This window comes from Suricata suricatta, chromosome 5 (assembly GCF_006229205.1).
Source record: "Suricata suricatta isolate VVHF042 chromosome 5, meerkat_22Aug2017_6uvM2_HiC, whole genome shotgun sequence".
NCBI lineage: Eukaryota > Metazoa > Chordata > Mammalia > Carnivora > Herpestidae > Suricata > Suricata suricatta.
In genome coordinates this window covers 135459718-135483464 of record NC_043704.1, presented here as the reverse complement: position 1 = coordinate 135483464, position 23747 = coordinate 135459718, and the positions used below count along the sequence as shown (strand labels likewise).

The window sequence follows — 23747 nt, the reverse complement described above, 5'->3', positions numbered from 1 at the left end:
GGGCCTTCCATTCCAGGATGCGGTAAGTTCACATATTGCAGCTGAGAAGATAAGAGAATGTAATTTCAAGTGAATTTGAAATACAGAGACATGGTGGTGGGCTATACGTGAGGCAGTGATTCTTTCCCTCACCTACCCAATCATATGATTTATTTTCATGCTTGGAGGTCAATGAGCAAGGGGTGAAGAAAAGACGCTTCTTTCTTAGTTTCTCACCGCAGTACCAAAGTTCTAAAGAAATTTCTGTTTTATGCATCAAGGAGAGAGACCAAAAAAAAAAAAAAAAAGTAGGTCCCTGACCTATTCCCCAATCTAAAGTAAATAATATTTTTATTTATTTAAAAATAGTTGTAATTAAAAAAAATTAATGCTTATTTATTTTTGAGAGAGAGAGTGTGTGCAGGGGAGGGACAGAGAGAGGGAGACACAGAATCTGAAGCAGGTTCCAGGCTCTGAGCTGTCAGCACAGAGCTGGTTGTGGGGCTTAAACCCACAAACTGCGAGATCATGACCTGATGCTTACCCAACTGAGCCATCCAGGAGCCGCTAACATAGTTTTAATTTTGTAGAAGAGTTGCCAAGGTAGTAGGGTTCCAATATATCCCACCCACCCAGTTTCTTTTATTGTCGAGAGATTTGTATGGGTGATTTATCACAATTAGGGACTAATCATAATACATTAATATTAATGAAACCCCATACTTTATTTTGATTTTATTATTTTTTATCCAATGTTATTACTCTCTTCCAGGATATTTCCCTTGGCTCTTCTGGGGTGTGATGATTTCTCAGACTTTCCTTATTTTTGATGACCTTGACAGTTTTCAGGAGCAAGGGTCAGGTGTTTTTTAGAATGTCCTGCATTTTGTTTTTGTCTGATATTTATCTTACGCTCTAACTTGGGTTATATGTTTTTATGAAGAGGATATGCAGAGGTGAAATACCATTCTCAACCTGACATCTCAGGGATACATGCTGTCAATGTGACTCACCACCTCTGTTAGCCTTGTTGACATTGCTAAGGTAGTCTGTCAGTTTTCTTCACTGTATAGTTACTTTCTTCCTCTTTCCATACTGTATTATTTGGAAGCAAGTCACTAAGCATAGCCTACACTACACTTAAAGAATATGTAATTACCTTCCATTCCTGCTGGGGGAGGATAACTAAATTACTTGGATTACTTCTTTCTAGGGGGTTTGTTTCTTCTTCCACATTTATTTATTAGTATCAGTATTTACTCTTCAGTAGGCACTCATTATACTTGAAGTATGAAATATTTTATAGTTAGGGCTTTAATCCAATAATACGATATTTAGTTTGTTGTTCCAGCTTTGGTCATTGAGAGTGCCTTCATTTGGCTCTTGTGTCCATTGCCCAACTTCTGATTATTAATATGTTGGGTTACACTAAATGTAGGGTCCACCAGGTTTGTGGACTGTTACCCTGGGCGTAGAATGGGGAAGAATGTCAGGGCGGTCTTGACACCACAGGCTGGTGCTTTGGCACACGTGGTGACATTTCAGAAGGCTCTCGAGTGGGTTAAACAGTGTACTGTAAATCAACATCGAGAACCCTGTTACCTCCCAGGGAATGTATTGTTTCCACTTTTATTTTTTTTCAAATTATGCTCAGATACGTTGTCTCATATAGCTTACCAAAGATGAATTCTCTTAAGTGCCCTACCTTTTATTTCTATGATCATAGGATTAATTTAAGCTTTATGTCTATAAAACTTAAAACACACAAGCAAATAACTAATTCCTACACTAATCATCCCGAGGGTAATTCTAATCCTCAAACCTATTACATCATAAAATATAGATTCACATTATTGTATTAGGCCACAGACTTCTGTAGTGTCTTCATTGGTTCTGAAAGATAGAGGTTAGGTGGGAAAAAAAATGGATAAATTGATAAAACAGTTTTGGTTCAAAAACTACTAATAGTTTGGTTCCAAATATTAAGCCTATGCATGACCACTGAAATTTTTCTCAATGAATCTCAAGTGACTAAAATTTCCCTTCAAAAATACTTTCACTATATTAGGAGTAAAAATTATTTATGCATATTGCCTCCTACTTTAGAGAATGCCATTTGGAATATTGCTATTTTCTTGCAAATTCTATAAGTGTTTTATGATGCCACACCCCAGGCATGTGAATTTATTTGAAATATCCTTTTTTTCTAGTGTTCATGCGACATAGTTAATAGATCTTATTTTCTGTTTCCTTTCAGGGCTTTTATCCTTGCTTCTCCCCTCCCAGTGCAAAATTGTTGACTCTGGTGACAAAGTCTTCACTCTCTCTTGTGATCTGTGAACCTCTCATCTGTAAACAAATAAATCTCATAGCCTTGGTAGAAAATTTTTTTTCCAGTATTCCCCCCTATTAAATTATTAGCAGACACTCTTATTTTATGGATCAAAGTGGAAACGTGAATCAAGGAAGAAATTTTTTCCTTCCAAACATATGCATATATTTATTAAAAATGATGTGTCACAAGGGCTAGTGTGTACTAGGATTTATTGGTATTGTTTGGCCTAGTTCTGACAAACCTACCTTTCATTCAGTAGGATACAGATTCCTTTTATTTCATGGCTTATGTCTTTCAAGTAATTGATTTTTTTAAATAATAAATGTAGTCAGTGGTCATCATGTAAAATTTTGAAATATGGAAAAGATGAAGAAAAGAACACCAACTCTAATTTCACCATTCAGAATCAGCAACTACTTCCATTTTTCCTACGTTGTATTTGTGTTTTATGTAGTTATGAACATATATGTAAATTTACATGTGTGTGTTTTCTTAATTATAGAGAAAAATTTCCCTTGTTTAAAATTTTTCCAGTCTGTTTTTTTGGCTATACAATATCACAGTAATTATATGCATCATCATTTATTTAAATTTTTTCATTATTTAATGATATGTGAGATAAAAGACTACAAAAATATAAATTGGCTCTAGAAAAAAGAAGTTTTGAAACATTCTGAATACAACTTGGGGTTGGTACTTAAATTGCTTATTTTATATATAAAATAAAAAAACTAGGGGTGCCTGGGTGGTTAAGTGTCCAACTCTTGATTTTTGCTGAGGTCATCATCTCCCACTGTGGGAGTGAGTCCCATATTGGTCTTTGGGCTGACAGCTTGCAGCCTGCTTGGGATTCTCTGTCTCCATCACTTTCTATCCCTCCTCTGCTCACAATCTGTTTTTCTCTTAAATAAAATAAACATGTTTAAAAAAGAATAAAATCTAGTATGTTTAGTATATATTGTACAGGGTGCCTGGGTTGCTCAGTCAGTTAAGCGTCTGACTTAGGCTCAGGTCATGATCTTGCATTTTGTGAGTTTGAGCCCTGCGTCAGGCTCGGTGCTGTCAGCACCGAGCCTGGAGGCCGCTTCAGATTCTGTGTCTCTTTCTCCCCCATTCCCTGCTCATTCTCTGTCTGTTTCTCTCTCCCAAAAATAAATAAACATAAAAATATTTAGTATATATTTTGCTGTAACTAAAATTAAATTATTATTTAACAAAATCTATTTTCTTTTAAATATGACCACTTAAATTTTAAATTGTATATTTAATATTTTGTAATAGGGGCTGCCAGCGTAAGAAAGATGAAACTTCCTTTATATAATAATATATTTTTAAATAAATTAGTTCCCCCCAAAGCATGAATTATATACTTAAAATCTTTTACTCCTTTTGGAAATTGGATACTTCAGTATCCTTTAAGTTTCAAGTATTAGGTATTTGGCTTGATTTAGCAGGTCAGTTTCTATTGTTAAAATAATTTTGGCATTTGTTATCTCATTTGCCTGATGCCAAAGCACATGACCTTCTTATCATTAGTAGTAACATGAATAATGATAAGGACCATCCTCATCTTGCTTACCACTTTATCTCCAGCACCTAGGAGATTACCTGCCACACAGTGGGCAATTAATAAGTGCATGTTGGGGTACCTTGGTGGCTTAGTCAGTTAGGCATCCAGTGTCAGCTCAGACTATGATCTCACCATTTATGAGTTTGAGCCCCACATCAGGCTCTGGGCTGATAGCTTCAGATTCTGCTTCAGATTCTGTGTCTCCCTCATTCTCTGCACTTCCCCCACTCACGCTGTGTGTGTGTGTGTGTGTGTGTCTCAAAATAAATAAACATTAAATAAATGTTTTTAAAAAGCATGTTAAAATAATTGCTTTCCTCTGCCAATATTTTCATACAATAATATAAATCCTTGAAGAATCTAGAAAATTAGAATGGAGAAATCAAAGCTGGGCCATAAGAGTTAAGCAAAAAAACATGTAGTGAAAACACAGAAAAATTTTAGAATGGGGCCATTATTTTAAGTAATTTGTAAATTAATAGTGAAATAAGTTTTGCAGTGGTTAATTGTTACCATCATAAGGCCAGAGGTGCTGGGCTTGTCAGTAGCCCTTTTCTCTTGGATTTAAGTATACAAAGCATATATTTATCCAAAAATAACATATTCTACTGTAATCCATTGATAAGTTACATTTTTTTGCACTTCCTGGTTATAAAGATATCTTGGGTATTCGGAAGCTTTTTTATGTTCCAGGTGTCAAATATAAAATTTTAGGTATTTAAACAGTTTAAGCATTTTTATATGTGTAGGTTGTATCCATCCACATTAAAGTGACTTTACATAACTGGCAAGGAATATAAAAAATAAGAGACTATTATTTAATTGACAAAAGGGAAATATCGAGTACTCAGACACATGCTAGAGAACAAGATGACAAAGAATTTGGGTTTTAGAGATTAATAAACTGGAATGCTTATCCCAACTATACCATTTATTTTCTCTGAGACCCTAGACAAATGATTTAACTGCTCTAAACCTTAGTTTCCTCAGCTATGAAACAGGAAAATATATAGTGCCTTTTCTTACATTATGATAATTGAATGAGGTAATGCCTGTTAAACCCTTGCCAGACATTTAACATACTATTTGACATAGAAAAAACAAAGTAAAATATTTGTCATTTGTATTCCATTAAAGAAGATATCCACTTTTAGATAGTATGAAAGCAACCTACTAAAATGGGAGGAAGTTAAAAATTTGAATTCTTATTATTTAGAACAATGCTCATTTGCTACTCAGTTTGGTACTGTGAGAGAATCCAGAAGTCCTGATCAGCCTATCCATAAATTTCTTTGTACTCTAGATTTCACATGTGCACAAGATGGAGAGAATGAGGCTGAATTTTTACCTGATGACTTTGAAGAAAAACCAGAAAGAGAAAAGAAACATACCAATTTCACTTTGTGCAACGTTTGTAACATTCAGCTCAATTCTGCAGCTCAAGCACAAATCCACTACAATGGCAAATCACATCAAAAGAGATTAAAACAACTGAGCAACGGGATGCTGAAAAATGACAACAGTAAGTTTTTCTAAAAATATATTCTCAATTTTATATTACTGACTTAAGTTATTTGTGTACTTGTAGATGTAAAGATAAAAGAATGGATTAATCTATTTTTAAAACCAAGATAGAACATTACATGAAAGCTTAACTGGCATATGACATTAAAAGAAATAATCTCTCACAGTGTTTTGGATGAAAAGGAGAACTTTTCTTTGTTGTACATAGTTAATTGCATTAGGACTGTGATCATGGCCCTCCAAGATATTTATTTGCTATAATTTGAAAAGTTCACATTGGGGTTTCTTGATGTTTGCCTTTAATGTAGTTTTTTTGAAATGGATTTCCTTTAAACAAACAGTGTTAAAGTTTTTGTTTGCTTTTGCATGTGAGGGGCTTCAGGAAGTTAGTATGATTGCAGTTAATTTGAGAAAAATACACATCTTCTCAGGTAGGTGTTTTAACAGTTAAGTTTGATCTGTCACTACTTACAGGTTGTTTAAATTTTCTAGTGAAGACTTACGGTTTGTTTAATCATTTTAGAATACTTTTTGAAAGTGTATGTTGAGTTTTGGAGTAAACGGATTTTTTTCAAATAGCAGAAAAATACTTTTGGAAACAAATGCAAGGTTATAAGGCAAAGCATGGAGAAGGGAGGCAGCAGAGGGACAGACTCCTTTGAAGAGCTGAAACTATAGCAAGACAAAATGGTACAGTCTTGTGTTCTTGTTGGATGCTTTATGTTTGGCAAATAAGGTATATTTTAATCTAAATTTTAACGACATAAAAATAGACTGAATTTTGATCTGTTCCAATGTTTCACATCATGAAGATTTTTTAAATGTGTTTATTTCTTTATTTTGAGAGAGAGAGAGTGAGTAGTGGGATGGGCAGAAAGAGACGAGAAAGATAGAATCCCACAGTGCAGAGCCCAGTGAGGGGACTGATCTTGGAAACTGTGAGATCATGACCTCAGACGAAATCAAAAGTTGGGCACTCAACCAACTGAGCAGCCTAGGCACCACCAGCATAAAGATTTTTTAATATAAATTTGTAATTTGCTTCAAGGCTACCAAGTAAGGAGAAGAAAACAGTACATTTTAAAATGGAAATTATTTCTGGGAATATTTTAGTATGACTAAAGCTAAAATATTCTAATAGGACTCCATATTTCTCTTTCTATTGTATGACAAATAGTCATGAGTGTTATTGGTCAAAGACATGTAAAAACCAAAAACAGTTCTTTAGGAAAATTGAGAACTACTAAGTTCTTTAGGCATAATTGATAAGTCATGTTTAAAATATATATATTCCACAGCCTTTATTTTGAACATCTTAATCTTGTGTTTGACATTCAGGTAAAACCTTTTTGAGAGCATAGTGCCATTCAATTTCAAGTTGTTTTTGTTTAAGTCTATATTGTTGGCTATAATGGTGCCAGCTTTGGAGTTTTACTTCACCTACCTTAATATTTACAAACTTCTTTTGGAGGAGTAATAATAAATGGTATCATAAAAAGAAATGAGAACAAAAAATTCATGGCTGGCTTACAAACTCAAATCAGAGCTGGTCCCAACAAAATTTACAACAGTCAAAGATTTTCCAATCATAATACTTAGAAAGAAGTTCTTTCAAATTAACTTTTTAACATTTTTATTAGTGCATTTATTATGGGCTAGCATTGTGGTAAAGACTTTACGTGCATTTTCCTATTTAATTTTTCATTACAACCACCGGGATGTTGCCATTATCTTCCTCTTGTAAATGTGGAATTTGAGGAGAACATGGATTAAGTACTGTGATGAAGGTCACACGAATATTAAATGGCCAAACTGGCAATGAAACTCGGGTCTTACTCATTTACATACATGCTTTTCTGATGTCTGCTTGCCCCATCAGAATAAATATTTTGTAGAAATGGTGCCTTTCTTTATTCAAAGAGAGACATCAGTTTCAGAGAACTTAAAAAATATCCTATCGTATTTCCAACAATGCTTTGATCAATATGGTGCTTAAAGATTTTTATTGCTACACTTTCTATTTATATTATTTTTTTCCAAAGTTCTATCTAGTAAAAGTCATTCAAAACAACCATGAATTAATGAGAACACGTGGGTTAGGTCTTGTTAGTTTGGCCTGGACTTACACGTCTGAGCAGCCTCCCCTTTATGTGCGGGTAGATCTACCTACAGGCAATCAGACTCAAAACTGAGTTAGGACCTTACATTAATATGGAAACATTCTATTTCTTATACATATTCCCTCATCTTCCTACTCTAAAAGTATGCTTTTGTAGACTGGTTCATAATAAGAAAGGTTCCCAATTCCAAGCCTTATATATCTATTAATGGCTATTTCTTTACCACAGAGAAACCAAGCATAAAATGGAATTTCTAGGAATAAAGGATCCTATATATTCTTAGTCAAGAACGTTATCATTTTTATTTAGAGAAAGATATGAGAATTGTTTTATTCTTCTTCTTGAATGTGCCCACTCCAAAATTGACTGCTGTAAACTGCTTCCACCTTAAAAAATCTTCACTTCAGTCTTTATTTCAAATGGGAATAATTAAATACAATGGTGTCAAGAAAGGAATATGGCAATAGAGATGTTTACCTAAATTCATCCTAGCTCGTGCCTAACTGGTTTATTTTTAACTATGCAAATAAAATAATAGACATGGAATTAATTAGTATTTTCATTTGGGATTGTCTTCAGTGGAGAAAAGTATGCTTTCATTTCTGTCTTTAATATATGTAGAACTTTGTATAATTATGTGCCTAAAGGCATATCCTGATACACACTACAAAGGACAAGAATGAACAGGATAGACAATCACCATATTTAAAATTTGTTTTCTGTATTTCTGAGCAAAATAGGGCATTTCTCATGTCATCTCACCTATTAGGGAAAATGATCATCAGAAGATCACAGTGATAAAATGTAATATGTAAATGAGCTAATTAATAGGCTACTGTTCCCACAGGTGAGACTTAACTTTAATTTGTGACATTGCTGTACTCTGCGGAAGTAGTTCTATGGGGTAGTGCTCACCACCTACCATGCATGCAGTCCTGAGTCCCTGAGGTCCCTCCTGCTGAGCCGGGAGGGCTGCCTGCTGGGTTCCTCCCTAAGCATGCCAGCAGCCAGAGGGAGCTACTTCTCCTGAATTTGTTCCTTTCTTGGGGGCAGCCTGCAAAAAGTCCCAGCTCCTTGCCTCAAAAGTGGGTGGATAGCGCTGAAAGGCTGTTCCAGCTTCAGATTTGTTGATGCCACTGGGCGGTTCTATCACATCTTACCTTATTCCTTACCCAGCCCTGCTGTCCTCATGACTCACAGCTCTAGATCCCTTGATCACTACTTACTCACAAAATCATCCGAGTCTACTTCCCGGAAATCTACCTAAGAGCCATCGATTACTTTTTTGTATCTTAATAAGTAATATGCATAATACGCTTCGTTGTGCAAAAGCAACAGAACTTAATACTTTCTCCCATCTGTATTGTCTACTCGATGCCTGTATAGATAAGCTTTGTCATAAAAAAATGGAAAGGGAACAAGAAAGTGAGATAGTATTTATTGTTCCGGGGTCTTATATATATCTTCTATTAAACCCCGATCAACAACTTTGCAAAGCATGTATTCTTACTTCTATTTTATAAATAAGGTAGCCAAGAATCAATGGGACTAAGAGACTAGCCAATTAACTCTATCCATAAAGTTGCCTGTGTCTCCTTTATCAGCGGCATACAGTCTCCCTGACATGTATTCTACTGTCAACAAAATTATATCATACATTTGGGTGTATTCTTATATTTTTGAGTTGTGTTATTTTTTAAGCACTTAAGGTTACATTATTTCATCAAATCTGGTGTTTCCTTAAATTCTCTTTACCAAATCTAACTGCTGAAAATATTTTGTAGGAAGTTTTGAATAGTCATGTAAATAGGTCCTTTTATAATTTACTGCCATATATTCACTGTTATTCCAGAAATATACTTCTTTTTGTTGCACTTTTTTTGAAGATGAGCTGCGGGATGGAAATGAGAGAAGGGTATTCTGTGGTTAAAAAGTGCTTAAATGTGTTGACTTTCTCATATTCCAGAGATTCCATGTTTCACACGCTCATGAAAACTATATGCTAAAGAAATTCCAGTACAAACTGCGTGGCTTACTAATGTTCTCTTTGGAAAACATCTTTAATTTTGTATTTACTCAGATACTAAGTTTTGCAAATAACTATTATTTTTCTGATGATTAAAAATAATATTTTCTCATCTGGGCTATTCATAAATGTACAAACTGAAATAAAAATTTCCAAAAGACCTATGAAGATAATTTCTTCTAAATCCTCACATTTCTATCAGGTAGGCGAATAAATATGAGTAAGCAATATTAGATGTACAGTATTACTTGTATTATAATAATGTTTGCGTACCACCACCTTTTATGAATGAATTTTAAAATTACCTTAAAGAAATTAGTAATGGAGTTGAGATTCCTGGCTAAATGTTGAGATTTTGCTCACATTTGACATTTTGTTTTCTAACTATGCAATATATTCTATAATGGAAACACCTTAATAAGGTTTTTATTATGTATATAAGGTTTTTATAAGTTTTCCATGAAGTATAAAGTTAAGTATTAAAATTAAGTATACTAAGCGTATACTAAGTATATTAAGGTAAAAGTATACTTTTATCTAAAAACAGACATTTGAAGATTATTTCAAGCATGCTCCTTTGATTCATTAAGAGCATTTTGGAATACATGTAACAAAGGATAAAACTGTCAGGATATTTAAAGTTCCTATGGCTGGGGTGCCTGGGTGGCTCAGTCGGTTAAGCGTCCAGCTTTGGCTCAGATCATGATCTCACGATTTGTGGGTTTGAGTTCTGCGTTGAGCTCTGTGCTGACAGCTCAAAGCCTAGAGCTTGCTTCAGATTCTGTGTCTGCCTCTCTCACTGACCCTCCCCTGCTCACGCTGTCTCTCTCTGTCTCTCAAAAATAAATTAAAAAAAAATAAAGTTTCTATGGCCAACTAATTTAATTCATTTCTGTGTGCTTACCATGGTTAAGTTGTTGTTGAAGCATGTGGAAGATTTGACTAACAAGTTGACCTATTGTGACATCTTTATTTTATTCATAATACCTTTGTCATATTTGAGTTATTTTATTAAGCCTGGTTTTCCATTTTTATTGGGTTGAAAGTGCTATCAAATAATTCAGTTTTATCTAAAGTATGCTAGAGTCTTTCAGTGCTCATTGTTTTGCAGCACATAAATCTAGAATATTGTCGCCATTATCTATCCTCTTAGCATTAAATTTTCTTTTATTTAACACAAAAGCTAAATAAAATTTGACTTTCGAGCTCTCACTGGTCTATTTTCTTTTCTCTTTCCATTGATTATCTCTGTTGAGGTTTAAAGTATCAGTGGATTTTCAATTTTCAAGAGGTGTGTTCCTTTCAACATGGGTAGTTAATAAAAACAAACTAGCTTCATAGAATTTTCTGTTATTTCAGGCCTTGATTTTATAATAAACTCTTCATTTACATAAAAATGTACTTTACCTTTTGATTTCCAAGCATTATCTGTGCTTTGCAGAATGTCTGTAGACTAGTTAGAACTTACTAGTACATTTGTGGATTTGTAGTGATCCTTTTTCGGATCATTTTATTAACTACTGTTAACTGCTCTCTTAATATTATCTTATCCATATTAGTGTATGACATAGTGTGACATAGCAATAAGGAATACTGCTTTTCTCAATCTTTTCTCTTCTTGACCATATCCTTTAGAAGGTTCAGCCTAGGGAGAAAATGAAATAATGCCAATATTAAATTGTCCAACACTATGTAATAAGGCATTTTGTTCTTATTTAAGTGACCTCAGTCTTTTATTTTTTCTTGATCATTGAAGGACAAAAACATGGTAGGAAGTCACAAATGCTAGTTTTACCATGTTCAAATTTTGAGTAGGTTTTTGGCTTTGGTTATCAACTTTTTTTCTTCATTAAAGGAAAACACATTGATCATTTCAAACAGGTGGAGTTCAGGCAACTGGCTCCTTGCTTCACCTGGACATAACATTAATTTCATTGAACAGGAGCGTTTTTTGCCAACACAAAGATTTCATTATCCAACCTGTATCTCTAAGGAAACCGTTCTTTACTGGGACGATGATGGTGATGTTTTACAGTCTGAGCCTGATTGTCCGACATCACCCCTGTCTGGAGAATGCTCCAGAAGGAGTGTACTCCACTTCTTCATGACTGTTGTTACCCATGAAAACTTTGGTGAAACAGCTATTAAGACATTTAGAGGAAATATGTGATGAAGAAAACATCTGACTTTCCTTAAGATTTTATGTCAGTGACTAAATACAATTATACAAGTATATTGTATGAACTAATCAGTGACTATGATGAAACAACTGTTGTTTCAAAAGGAGAAGAATAAAAGCAGAATATAAGAATATTTAACTTCCATAACAAGATTAAATAAACATTTGTGTATGTAATACTAATTCTGATAATTAATATTTCCCAATTCCAAAGAAGATTGTGATCTTCCAACCAAGAAAAGTAGCACAATATATGTAACTAGCAGGGGAAATAAAGTAGTGAACACCGTTCTACTAGATTAGAGCCCTGTGTGTATGCTCTGTGACCGTTGCTCCATTTGTTTAGAATACTGTGGTTAATGTTAAGATTGAACAGAGAAAAGCTGAATGGCGGGTGCATAACAAAGATAATAATATGACCTTTGTATATATTCAGTTTTGCTACTAAATGGAGTTTTATCTCACTGATAGAAAAGCTATAGCCTAAGGAGATATAAAATAACTGAAAGAAAGAAGAAAAAGGAAAGCAACCCTAAAGTATAATTCTTGTCAGGCGAAGAGAAAGTGTATTGTAAGAAGATGAAAGTGTCAGAAATATAAATAATGAGTAACATTTGTTGTTCATTTACTTTGTCCTATGTATCATTTGAATAATTCTATATATTCTATATGTTTAATCATGTTTTTGTGAGCTACTATACTTTATTAGTGTCCATTACATAGATCTATAAATGAGAGAAAGTAATTTACTCAAGCTCACCTAGCTAGAGAGAGGGGGAATCAGACTCCAAACCCTGGCAAGCTGGCTCCAGGGTCCCTGGCCATGTTCATGATGCTACATCACCTCCCAAGCCTGGAGAGCAACTAAGAATTGCCCCAGGATTCAGAAGTCAAAGGAGGCGAGAGTTTCAGAAAAAGTTTATGGTTAACCAGTGGGCACTGAAGGCTTTTTTCAGAGAGGTTGAGAAAGGCAACCTATATTGGAGATATGCAAACTGTAAAATGGTAGGCATCTTTGAGAAATTATTTCAGTTAAGTGGGAAAGATTTTGAGAGCTTGAGACGGCTTAAGACTGTTGGTCTTTAGAACATGTGATTCAGGATCACCCTGAATGTTTTCTTTAAAAATTCAAATTCCCCAAGTTTACATTCCAAGAAGTTTAATTGAGATTCTCCAGTGACATTAGTTTGAAGAAATAGAAAATCAATAAGAGGGATAGAAATAGGAAGAAATGGTCATGGCGTAATTTACATACTTCATTCAGCAGCAAAAACTCTGCTATAGAAGCATTTTAGTGGCCATCTGTTTTTATCTTAACATATGCTGGGGAAAGACGAATTGCAAACCCAAGAGACTAATCAAAGTGTTTCCTTGTTATATTTTCGGCCATGTTTCAGGGACTCTCACAAATCTATAAGTCATGAAACCAAATGGCTTTCTCCCTCTGAATCCAGCTCAGGTGGTTGTGCGTGGGTCCTGAGCGTTGTAGGTAATTTGAGGAACAGAAAATCCATCTGTCCAGGGGCAGGAGGGTTATGTACACCACAGTTTGCATCTGGTCTTGCTCTTCCGTTTGGTCTTCTGACCAGGAAGTTTTACAACCTAATCATAAAAGAGTGTCCGGGTATATATACTTTATCCCAAACTACAATATGTTTTGTGTGTTTTTCTTTTTATTGTTGTTGTTGTTACATCTTCATGTGGTGGTCATTATTTTTTCTTGTAGAAATACATTTACATTTTCACCTGAAAATACTTATTGTGGAGTTATCAATATTTGTTGATAGTAGGTATTCGGTCCCATTTCTTTTACCTTTTCTCTTTACCAGACACATATGTGCTACAGTCCCTATCCCGAGGATGTTCTTGTTCATGGGAGAATTACTGAGGCAAGAGGTCTTAGTACTTTCTTTTTGATCTTCTAAATTTCAAGGCTGACACTTGATAAATTGAGTTTTACTCTGGGCTAGGTGAATATTCTTATGAATACTGTTGCCTTTCTTTATGTTTAATTCATCCATTATTAAATGTAAAATAAACCCAAGTTGAAAACTATTAACAAACTATATTATTTTTATTTTATTTCAAAAAACATTGAGGAACTACTGCTACCAGCATTTTTTATCATGACAGTAAGAGGTTTAAATTTATATTTAGTTACTAATCTCGAAATTCATTTTTTAAAAGCTGAAAAATTATAATTTTGTGAGTAGTGAAATGTTTTTTCTTCATTATTTAAATCTTTCAGTCAAGAGGTCACAGTTTGAGATAACAAATTAGAATAGGGTCATAAAACCTAATACGCCTCCCTTATAGGCACTCAATAAATATAATTTATTATAATCCTGTAAAACACATTTTATTTACTCAACTAATTGATGATTCCATTTACTAACATGACTAATGAAAATGTCACGGTGTGCTTTGTAATTCCTGCAATCAGATTTTTATTCCTCCCTTCATAAAATGTTTTGCTTTCTTAAATAGAATTTCTTTAAAATTTTTCTTTAGTTCCAGAAACATCTTAATGGTGGACAGTATTTTCACTATGATGAGCATCAGGGCCCATTTTAATTAATGTGTGTTTCTGAGTTGAAAGTTTAAAACATCAAAGTGGAGACCCCTACATTCAATATATCTGATCCCAAAATGATTTCTTCTCCAAACTATCAATGATATTGTCATTGTCATCACATAATAAGGTTAATTGAGTTACTTCATGATCCTTAAAAAATGTCTTTTTTGTGGTATACTGTTTAATGACTGCATTAGTACCTTAATATAAAAGCCCACCACTAAATATCATATGCTATGGCATAATTTCTCTGAGGTTTAATTATGGTAAAGTTGTATAAACCAAACAACATATTTCTTTTAACATCACAGAAGAAGAGTGCTGTTTCCTGTTGAGATATAGCTATGGCCTTAGGAATCCAACAGTGGAAGGACTTTAAAATTTAAAGAAGAATAAAGTGATCTAAAATATTTCTAAGTTATTTACTCTTATGAACAATACTGGATATTTGTTTATCAAGTGATTTAGGGAAGTGTTAAAATTAAAAAAGCGAGGTTGGTATAGGGGAAAACTGAAGTGACCCAAGAAGTCCCGGAGAGGCAAGATTAATCTTAGAGTTGTTTATAGAATCTTCAAGGCCTAAAGGAGTGCCTCGGTTCATACTTCATTTAGAACTCAGTCCAGAATAGTTCTACTTTGTCTGGTGAATCTATGCCAAGTAAAGAGATGAGAGAAAGAGGTCTTGGGCTGCACACTGGAGCTTTGCTCAGTTCTCTCCTAATGGGAGGAGAGACCAGTATTTCCCCATGTCTCCACCTGGTAAAGTCACCATGGGGTCTGGCATGGTAAGAGTCGAGGAATGCTCACATCACACACTTGGGTTTGCTTTGATGATGTAGCAGAGGCTCTTAGGGGTTTGTGGCATTAACATGAATCAATATAAGGTCAGGTTAGCAGATACCCATACCCGTATTCCTCTTCTACATAGAAATGAAATGAGTTTTGGTCATGACAGTGGGACTTTAGCAACAGCCGTTGTAAAATACCCTCAGATGGGTACCCAACCGACCGCACCCCAGTCAATATCAGCATGTTCTCAAGGACCATCATCATGAGGCCAGAGATCACCTTTACTCCAAATTTGTTCACATAAGACTTGCTCTGGCACCAAAATCTTCTTGGACAGGAACAGAGGAAACAGACTGAGCTGCAAGATAATACTAAAACTGAAAGTGACTGAATTACTCAAACATTTGAATCCATACAGAGAGAAAACTACTATGATTAGGACAGTTAGATATTAATTGTAAGTCTGCCACCTCTCCCATATGGTGTGGAGACAAAAGGTATTGAGAAGTTTCTGTTAATGTAGATCTGAGGATACTGGCCATGAACAGAAATGGCTATATAAATTTCAGGGGTCAGTGCAAAATGACACTGTGTGGTCACTTGTCCAACATCTATTAAGAAATTCAGGATGCTTATTGTATAGCATTAAACCATTTTAGTTTGGGGCTCTGTGAGCCAGCATGGGTCATAGGGCCATGAGCTGGCCCTGGCTGTGAGCTTGCCTGTTGGGGTTATGGATTCAGGGCAGACCTAGCTCTGTGGGCAATAGCGACAGACCAGTCCACTAACAACAGCAAGTAATGACAGTCCCAGCTGAACCAAAGGGGAACTGTGGTATCAAGGAGAACCAAAATGGGGTTCAGTCAGAAAAGTGGATGTAGCTTATTCTCTGTGGGAGCATTTTCAAAGCAAGAGGACAGAACATGAATTTACCAGCCAAGGATTTATATGTTTGTAGTCAACAAGGAGACCAACAACCATATAGAAAATGATTTTACCTTACATGGTAAAGGTGGTTTTGAAGATGTGATTACATGAAGAGTCTAGAGATGAGATTATTCTAGATTAGTGAGTAGGACAAATGTAATGACAAGGCTTTTGTAGGAAGGAAGCTGGAAGATGAGAGTCAGAGGAGATACAGAAGTGAAAGCACAAAATACTCTGTTTTAAGCCACCAAGTTTATGGTAATTTGTTACAAAAACAATAGAAAGCAAATACAGATAACATTCTTTTCTTTAGTGCAGTGAGGTAAAAGAAGCACTCGCTCCTGTATTATTTTAGGACAGAGCAGAGGATAACAACTACTAAGCATTTGTCTCAAAGAATTACCCAAAGAGACTTTTTAATTGCCAAATGAAGTAAATTGAATTTCTCTAGCCTATTTTGTAAAAAGAATAATGAGCAAAGATCTTTAATAGGAAATCAGAAGCTACATATATTTTCCTATTTTGATGATTAATTTTGTTTGTCAACTTGGTTAGGTCAAGGAGAGCAGATATTTGGCCAAACATTATTCTGGATATATCTGTGAAGGTGATTTTTGGATGAGATTAACACTGAAATCTATAGACTGAGTATTGTGTAATATAATGTGGGTGGGCCTTGTCCAATCAGTTGAAGGCCTTAATGAAACAAAGACTGACTTTCCAAGCAAGAAGAATTTCTGCTAGCAGATGCCCTTTGGACCAGAACTATAACTATTTTCTGACTCTCTAGCCTGCCAGTCTTCCCCATCAGATTGTGGCATCACCAAGCCTCTGCAATCACATAAGGCAATTCATTAAAATAAAATCTCTCTCTCCACCTATATACAGATCTTGTTGGTCCTGTTTCTCTAGAGAACTCTGGGTTACACACACATCTAAATTTAATTTGAGTTATTTTATAATCTCAATATACACATAATCCATCAACTATAGATATTGTAATCCCTATTCAAACCCTATTTGTTCATCTCTTCAACTCACAGTTTCTAAAAGAGGCTAAGAGCTGCCTCTCTTACATGTATTTGAGAACATGATATTCTTGGTTTCCACCTGGTATTAGATATTTTCCTTTTTCCTTCCTCTGTTTCATTATAGAAACTATGCTGTCAGTATAGTGCTACTGCTGTCAGTCAGCTTGGCCAAATGACCTGTGATGCTCCAGCCCCCACCAAATCTCTCCAAAGGTCCTAGCCCAATGAAACTGCCAGTCATGCTAATGACCCGTGATGTCCTCTTCAAGATTTTCCATGGTACGGGGGAAGACAGACCCACAGTTGAGACATCATGTTTATGTTGACCTAACATAATCAAAATGAGATTTTTATTTTATTTTTTAATTCATAGTTTCTGTCCCTAGAAGTCCATGTGGGCTGGGACTTAGGCCAATCTGAGAATCACTCTTTCTTTTTTAAACACAGCTTTATTGAGCTATCTTTAACATACAGAAATTGAATATATTAAGGTATACAATTTGATATATATCATGAAAAGATGACCACAATCAAGCTAAATAGCTTATCTATCAGTTCTGTATGGATATCTTTTTGTGTATGTATGTATGGTGAGATTTAAGATATAATCTCTTAGAAAATTTCAAATATACAATATATTATTGTTAACTGTCATCATTGTTGTATGTTAGATGTCTGGAATTTATTTATCCCATGTAATAAAACATTTGTACCTCTGGCCATCAGATCCCCATTTCCCACCCCCAGCCTCTGGCAACCACAAGTCTACCCACTGGTTTTTATGAGTTCTACTTTTTTAGATTCCACATGTAATGGGATCTCCAGTACAGCTGACTCTTGAACAACATGGTTTTGAATTGTGCAGGTCTATTTATATGTGGATTAATGTTTTAATATTTATTTTTATTGGAGGGAGAGAGAGAGCAAGAGAGCAAGCATGTGAGAGGGTAGTGGCAGAGAGAGTGGGGAACACAGAATCAGAAGCAGGCTCTAGGCTCCAAGCTGTCAAGCACAGAGCCCAATGGGGAGCTCCAGCCTATGAACTGTGAGATCATGACTTGGGCTGAAATTGGATGCTTAACTGACTGAGTCACCCAGGCACCCTGGATTTTTTATAATACAGTACTATAAATGTATTTTCTCCTTCTTAGGATTTTCTAAATAACATCTTCCTTTTTGTAGCTTAGTTTATTGTAGGAATAAGGTATACAATACATATAACGTATAAAACATGTGTTAGCCAATGGTTCATGCTATGTTATGTTACTGGTAGGCTATTAGCTGTTAAGTTGTGGGGAAGTCAAAAGTTAAACAGAGGTTTTTGACTGCACAGGGGGTCAACACCCCGTAACCCTTATGTTGTTCAAGAGCCAACTGTATTTGTCTGTGTCTGGCTTAATTCACTTAACGCAATGCCCTCCAGGTTCATCCATGTTGTCTCAAATATCAGGATTTGTTTATTTTTCAAGGCTAAATAATATTCCATTCTATATTTTTATCCACACATACAATATTCTATTGTATATGTATATCCAAACACATACCCAGACACCATATTTATTCATTCATCTGTGTAGAGACACTTAGGTTGTTTCCATATCTTGGCTATCATGAATAATGCTGCAGTGAGTATAGGGGTGTAGATATCTCTTTGTGATACTGATTTCATTTCCTTTGAGTATATACTCAGAAGTGGGACTCCTGGGCGATATGGTGCATGGATCCAGAGAGACCCATGTGGAGATACATTACAATCAAATTGTCAAAAGTTAAAGAGAATTTTTAAAGAAGCCAAGAGAAAAGTGACTTGTTGTGTACAAGGAAGCCCCCATGAGATTATTAGTGGTTGTTTCAGCAGAATCCTTGAAGGCCAGAAGGTGGTAATGATATAGTCAAAATACTGAGAGGAAAAAATCCTGCCATCCAACCTCCTATACCTTGCAATTCTGTCCTTCAAAAATGAAAGGGTTAGATAAAGAGAAATAAAAGCTGAGGGAGTTCATCACCACTCGATGTGCTTTCCAAGAAATGCTAAAGAGAAATCTTCAAGTTGAATCAGAAGGTTGGTAATCAGCAATATGAGCATGAGATACTACTGGTAAGTCACTGGTAACAGTAAGTGGTAAGTGTCATTAGTAACAGTAAGTGGTAACATTGCCAAGTGTCATTGATATCAGTAATATATAGACAAAAACAGTACTGATATACCATAACAGTAGTGGTTAATAATTTTTAAATCTAGTGTAAAAGTTAAAAGACAAAAGTGTTAAAAATAGTTATAACTAAAATAATTAGTTATATTTATATAGATGGAAATTGAGAATCTCTCTTTCCCTTCATTACTCTCTAAATGGTTGACTTTTAGACCCTGTGAGATAAGTCTTCCCAGAATGCTCACTGTTGAGTCACAGCATCTCCTGAGGGACCCATCTTCACATGCATGATCGAATAGGTCTGCATTTTTACATGAGTGTATATAGCTCAGATTAAGTTAAAACATAGTTCTACTAGGTATATTTACTTAAATTTTGTTTTTAGAATGTTAAATATATATATTTTTAAAGAAACATTTTTTCTAATTTTATTTATTTATTTTGCTTTATTATTATTTTTTATTTTTTAATAGTTTATTGTCAAATTGGTTTCCATATAACACCCAGTGCTTCTCCCCACAAGTGCCCTCCTCCATGACCATAAATATATTTTAAAAACTAATGTGTGAGTTCACAGCAGGCTTGTTAAGTCATGCTTTAACCACTGTCTCTCTCCTTTTATAGTTTAATGTGTTAGCAGACTAATTGAGTTAGTGGCCTGAAGGAAGAAATTAAAAATATTTATCTCCTACTTAATACTCAATGTGATAGGTCTGCCTTCGCTGTAAAAATTTCCTGTTCAGTATCAAGGGGGGAAGGGGAAGAAGCATGAATTTTTACTACTAACCATTGATCTAAACAAACAAACAAACAAACAAACAAACACAAACCCTTTTTGCCTACTTTTATATTTCTGGGGATGCTATTCCAAGCATCTAACACTTGATTTCTTTAGGTAAAATCTAATATGAACAAAACTCTTTCCAACTGAGGAATGTTTATGTAAATAACACAATGAAGCTATGTGTGTGTATATAATACACAGGCTTATCATTAATACTTACTATGTAGCTTTGAAATGTTTATTCATTTTTAAATATTTTATTTATGTTTTGAGAGAGAGAGAGTACATGCAAGTTAGGGAGGGGCAGAGAGAGAGGGAACAGAGGACCCAAAGAAGGCTCTGCACAGACAGGTTGAGAGCAGCCAGCCTCATGTGGGGCTTGAATCCACGAACCACAAAATCATGGCCTGAGCCGAAGTCAGATGCTCAACTGAACTACCCAGGCACCCCGAAGCATTTACAAGGTCTTGTTTGAACATGCAGAAAAAGATAGAAATATGTTACTCTGAAAGGAGGATCTTCCTAAACTAAGACTTATTTTTCTGTTGCTACTTTGTTTTCAGTTCCCCCTAATTTTTTGTGGCATTATTTTATTTACTGTGCCTATTTAATAGGATTCTTGACAGCAGCAAATGAAGCAATGTTGGTGGAAGTATTTCAACAATCTCATTTTCTTAACAAAAATATGAATTTTAATTAGTTTATTTCTTTGAAGTACTTTTGAGCTATTTGAGCATAAAGGCCCCAAGAATTTAATAGAAACTTAATTCCACATTAAAACCTGGAGTAAAAGTCAGGGGACTAAACTCTGAGGATTTGTGAAATTTCTGGAATGTTTCTTCCACATGAAAATAACCCATCACTCTGACATAGTTAGCACTGATAACATCAAAACCAAAACAGTTTAGACTTAGAGACAGTCAGGAGGAGGAGAGGTAGGGAAAGTGCATTGTCTTTTGCAGGTGGCCTGAGAAAAGAGGCAAAATGAGCAGTGGCAACTGTGGGAAAGAGGGGGTGCCCAGAGGGAACCCCTAGGACCAGCCTAAATTTTTTGTTTTAAGTTTATTTATTTTGAAACAGAGAGAAAGTGTGAGTAGGGGAGGGGCAGTGATAGGGGGAGAGAGAGAAAATCTCAAGCAGGCTCCTCACTGTCAGTACAGAGCCTGATGTGGGACTTGAACTCACAAACCATGAGATCATGATCTGACCTAAAGTCGCTTCTTAACCAACTTATCCAGCCAGGTGCCCCCACTCCCATTTTTTTTGATACGTACCCTGCCTCTGAGTTATGGGCCCGGGTAGTTGAATTGACAGATAACTCTATTTGAGGCTTCTATCTTAGTGGTCTTAGTCAGCACCTCCTGAGTACTTGGTGAAACCCTTGGAGGCCCACCCCAAATTTACTGAGTCAGAAACTCTGGTGGTGGGTTGAGCAAGCTGTGTTTTAAAGATCCCTTCAGATGCTTCTGTGATGCAGTCTCTAGTGTGAGAATCACTGCCCTGTTCATAAATACATCTTAGAATTTATGTAATGTATTTAGTGTCAGTTATAATTATGAATAGTCTTTGTTAAACCTAAAAACAGCTGTTAGAAAAGCCAAGATTAGAAAACTAACATTATATAGACAAAGATTTTTAGGACTTACAGTGTTCTTACAGAAATAGTTCAGAGTGCCCTCATACTGTGAGCTGCATTAAATCACCTGGGAATTGGAAATTCAGATTCTCATTCGGACAGGTTGTGGGCAGAGCCTGAGAGTCAACATTTCTAACCAGCTCCCAGGTAATGCTATTGCAGCTGGTTCTGGGATCACCTTTTGAGTAGCAAGGAGCTGGCCTGTGGCTGCTTTCACTCCTACTTCATACTTCTGTGCAGCCCCCAAAGCAATCTGAAGCAGAAGTTTGCATATTGATAAGATAGCCAAAGAATAGAAAGTAAGTAGCAAGCAAGGGGGAACTCTGGAGTTCATGTGATCTACTCTCTGGAATCAGTGTTTTTCCATCTTTCTTTAGGAAGCAATTCAATGGTTCTTAGAAAAGAGACTGGAAAAATAGCCATAAATTCCCAGTGTTTTATGGTCACTTCCCATTAATTACGTAATTTCATAGGGAGACAAATAGTACTGCTGGACTAAATAAAGGTAAGATGGGGGCGCCTGGATGGCTCAGTTGATTGAGCGTCCGACTTTGACTCAGGTCATGATCTCATGGTTTGTGAGCTCGAGCCCCACGTCAGGCTCTGTGCTGACAGCTCGGAGCCTGGAGTCTGCTTCGGATTCTGTGTCTCCCTCTCTCTGCTCCTCCCTCATTCATGCTCTGTCTCTCTCTGTCTCTCAAAAATAAATAAAATGTTTAAAAAAAGAAAAATAAATAAATAAAGGTAAGATGGATGCATCAGAGAAGCCGTATATAACTACACCATGTAGATCTTACTTAGCAAAACCCATCTGAAAAAGTCTATGCTTCTGCTTCTCTTAGTAAACTTTACACATTTAACTTTCAAAAGCAGCTCCTTTTTTTTTTATTTGTTTTGGAAACTAAACTTAGTTTTAATTGTTGACTTATACATAGATCCTTGGTGTGTGACTCTGTATTTGACATCAAAGGGAATTTTTTTAAAAAAAAAAGTATGCTTAATTGTGGCCAGCCCCTTCTTCTGTAGTTTTGAGGGTATTCAAAGAAATAATGGAAGGTATGGTCTACATTTTAATAGATGAAGCTCGGTGATGTTGAGTAAGGGATTCTGTTCTTAATTTAACCGAAACCGAAAAAGTGTTTAAGTGTGGTATCACAGACCAGAAATAGCACCTCTTATTTACATGGAATTCATTTAAATGTAAGACTTGTCACTGTTTCCAGGCTCTTCTCTTTTAGGTCTGGTAAATTTGTACTTAATTGGATTTGATAGCTTCATTGTGCATGGTTGAAGACAAATTTATAAAGCATAAATTCTAACTCAGTTGAGTTTCTTTGAATTATATGGTTTTATACTAAGGTTGTTTTACAAATTTTACACAATTGGAATTCTGTTTATGAAGTCTAAAGTGGTATCAAATAATAAGAATAAGCTATTATCAAACTATACTTTTACAAGAAAGAGTCACAAAACAGTTACTACAGAGATGTGATATTTACTCAATGTCTGGCTTTAAAACATTGCTTTTGTGACAGGTATCAACTATCCATTAGATACTGAATCAATTTTTCTTAAGCACTACTAACTGCTTGCTTTTCTTGAAGCTAGATCATTCTGAAAATTTCCTGTTAGACCTATGAGTGCAAACATATGGTATCTATCCTTCTCTGCCTGACTTATTTCGCTTAGCATGACACCCTCAAGGTCCATCCACTTTCCTACAAATGGCCATATGTCATTCCCTCTCATTGCCATGTAGTACTCCATTGTGTATATACACCACAACTTCTTGATCCACTCATCAGGTGATGGACATTTAGGCTCTTTCCATGTTTTGGCTATTGTTGACATTGCTGCTATGAACATTGGGGTACATCTGCTGCTATGCCTCAGCATTTCTGTATCTCTTGGGTAAATCCCTAGCAGTGCTATTGCTGGGTCATAAGGGAGTTCTATGGATAGTTTTTTGAGGAACCTCCACACTGTTTTCCAGAGTGGCTGCACCAGTTTACATTCCCACCAACAGTGTAGGAGGGTGCCTGTCTCTCCACACTCTCGCCAGCATCTATAGTCTCTTGATTTGTTCATTTTAGCCACTCTGACTGGTGTGAGGTGGTAT

General features: G+C 35.5%; 1 protein-coding gene across 1 annotated transcript in view; it reads left to right on the top strand.

Moving 5' to 3' along the window:
* ZNF385D (zinc finger protein 385D) overlaps positions 1 to 23747 on the top strand; it is an 848110-nt gene that overhangs the window by 207979 nt on the left and 616384 nt on the right. Inside the window, exon 2 of the mRNA XM_029938772.1 lies at positions 5188 to 5406. Coding sequence (XP_029794632.1) covers positions 5188 to 5406 — 219 coding nt within the window. The remainder of the gene's footprint in view (positions 1 to 5187; positions 5407 to 23747) is intronic.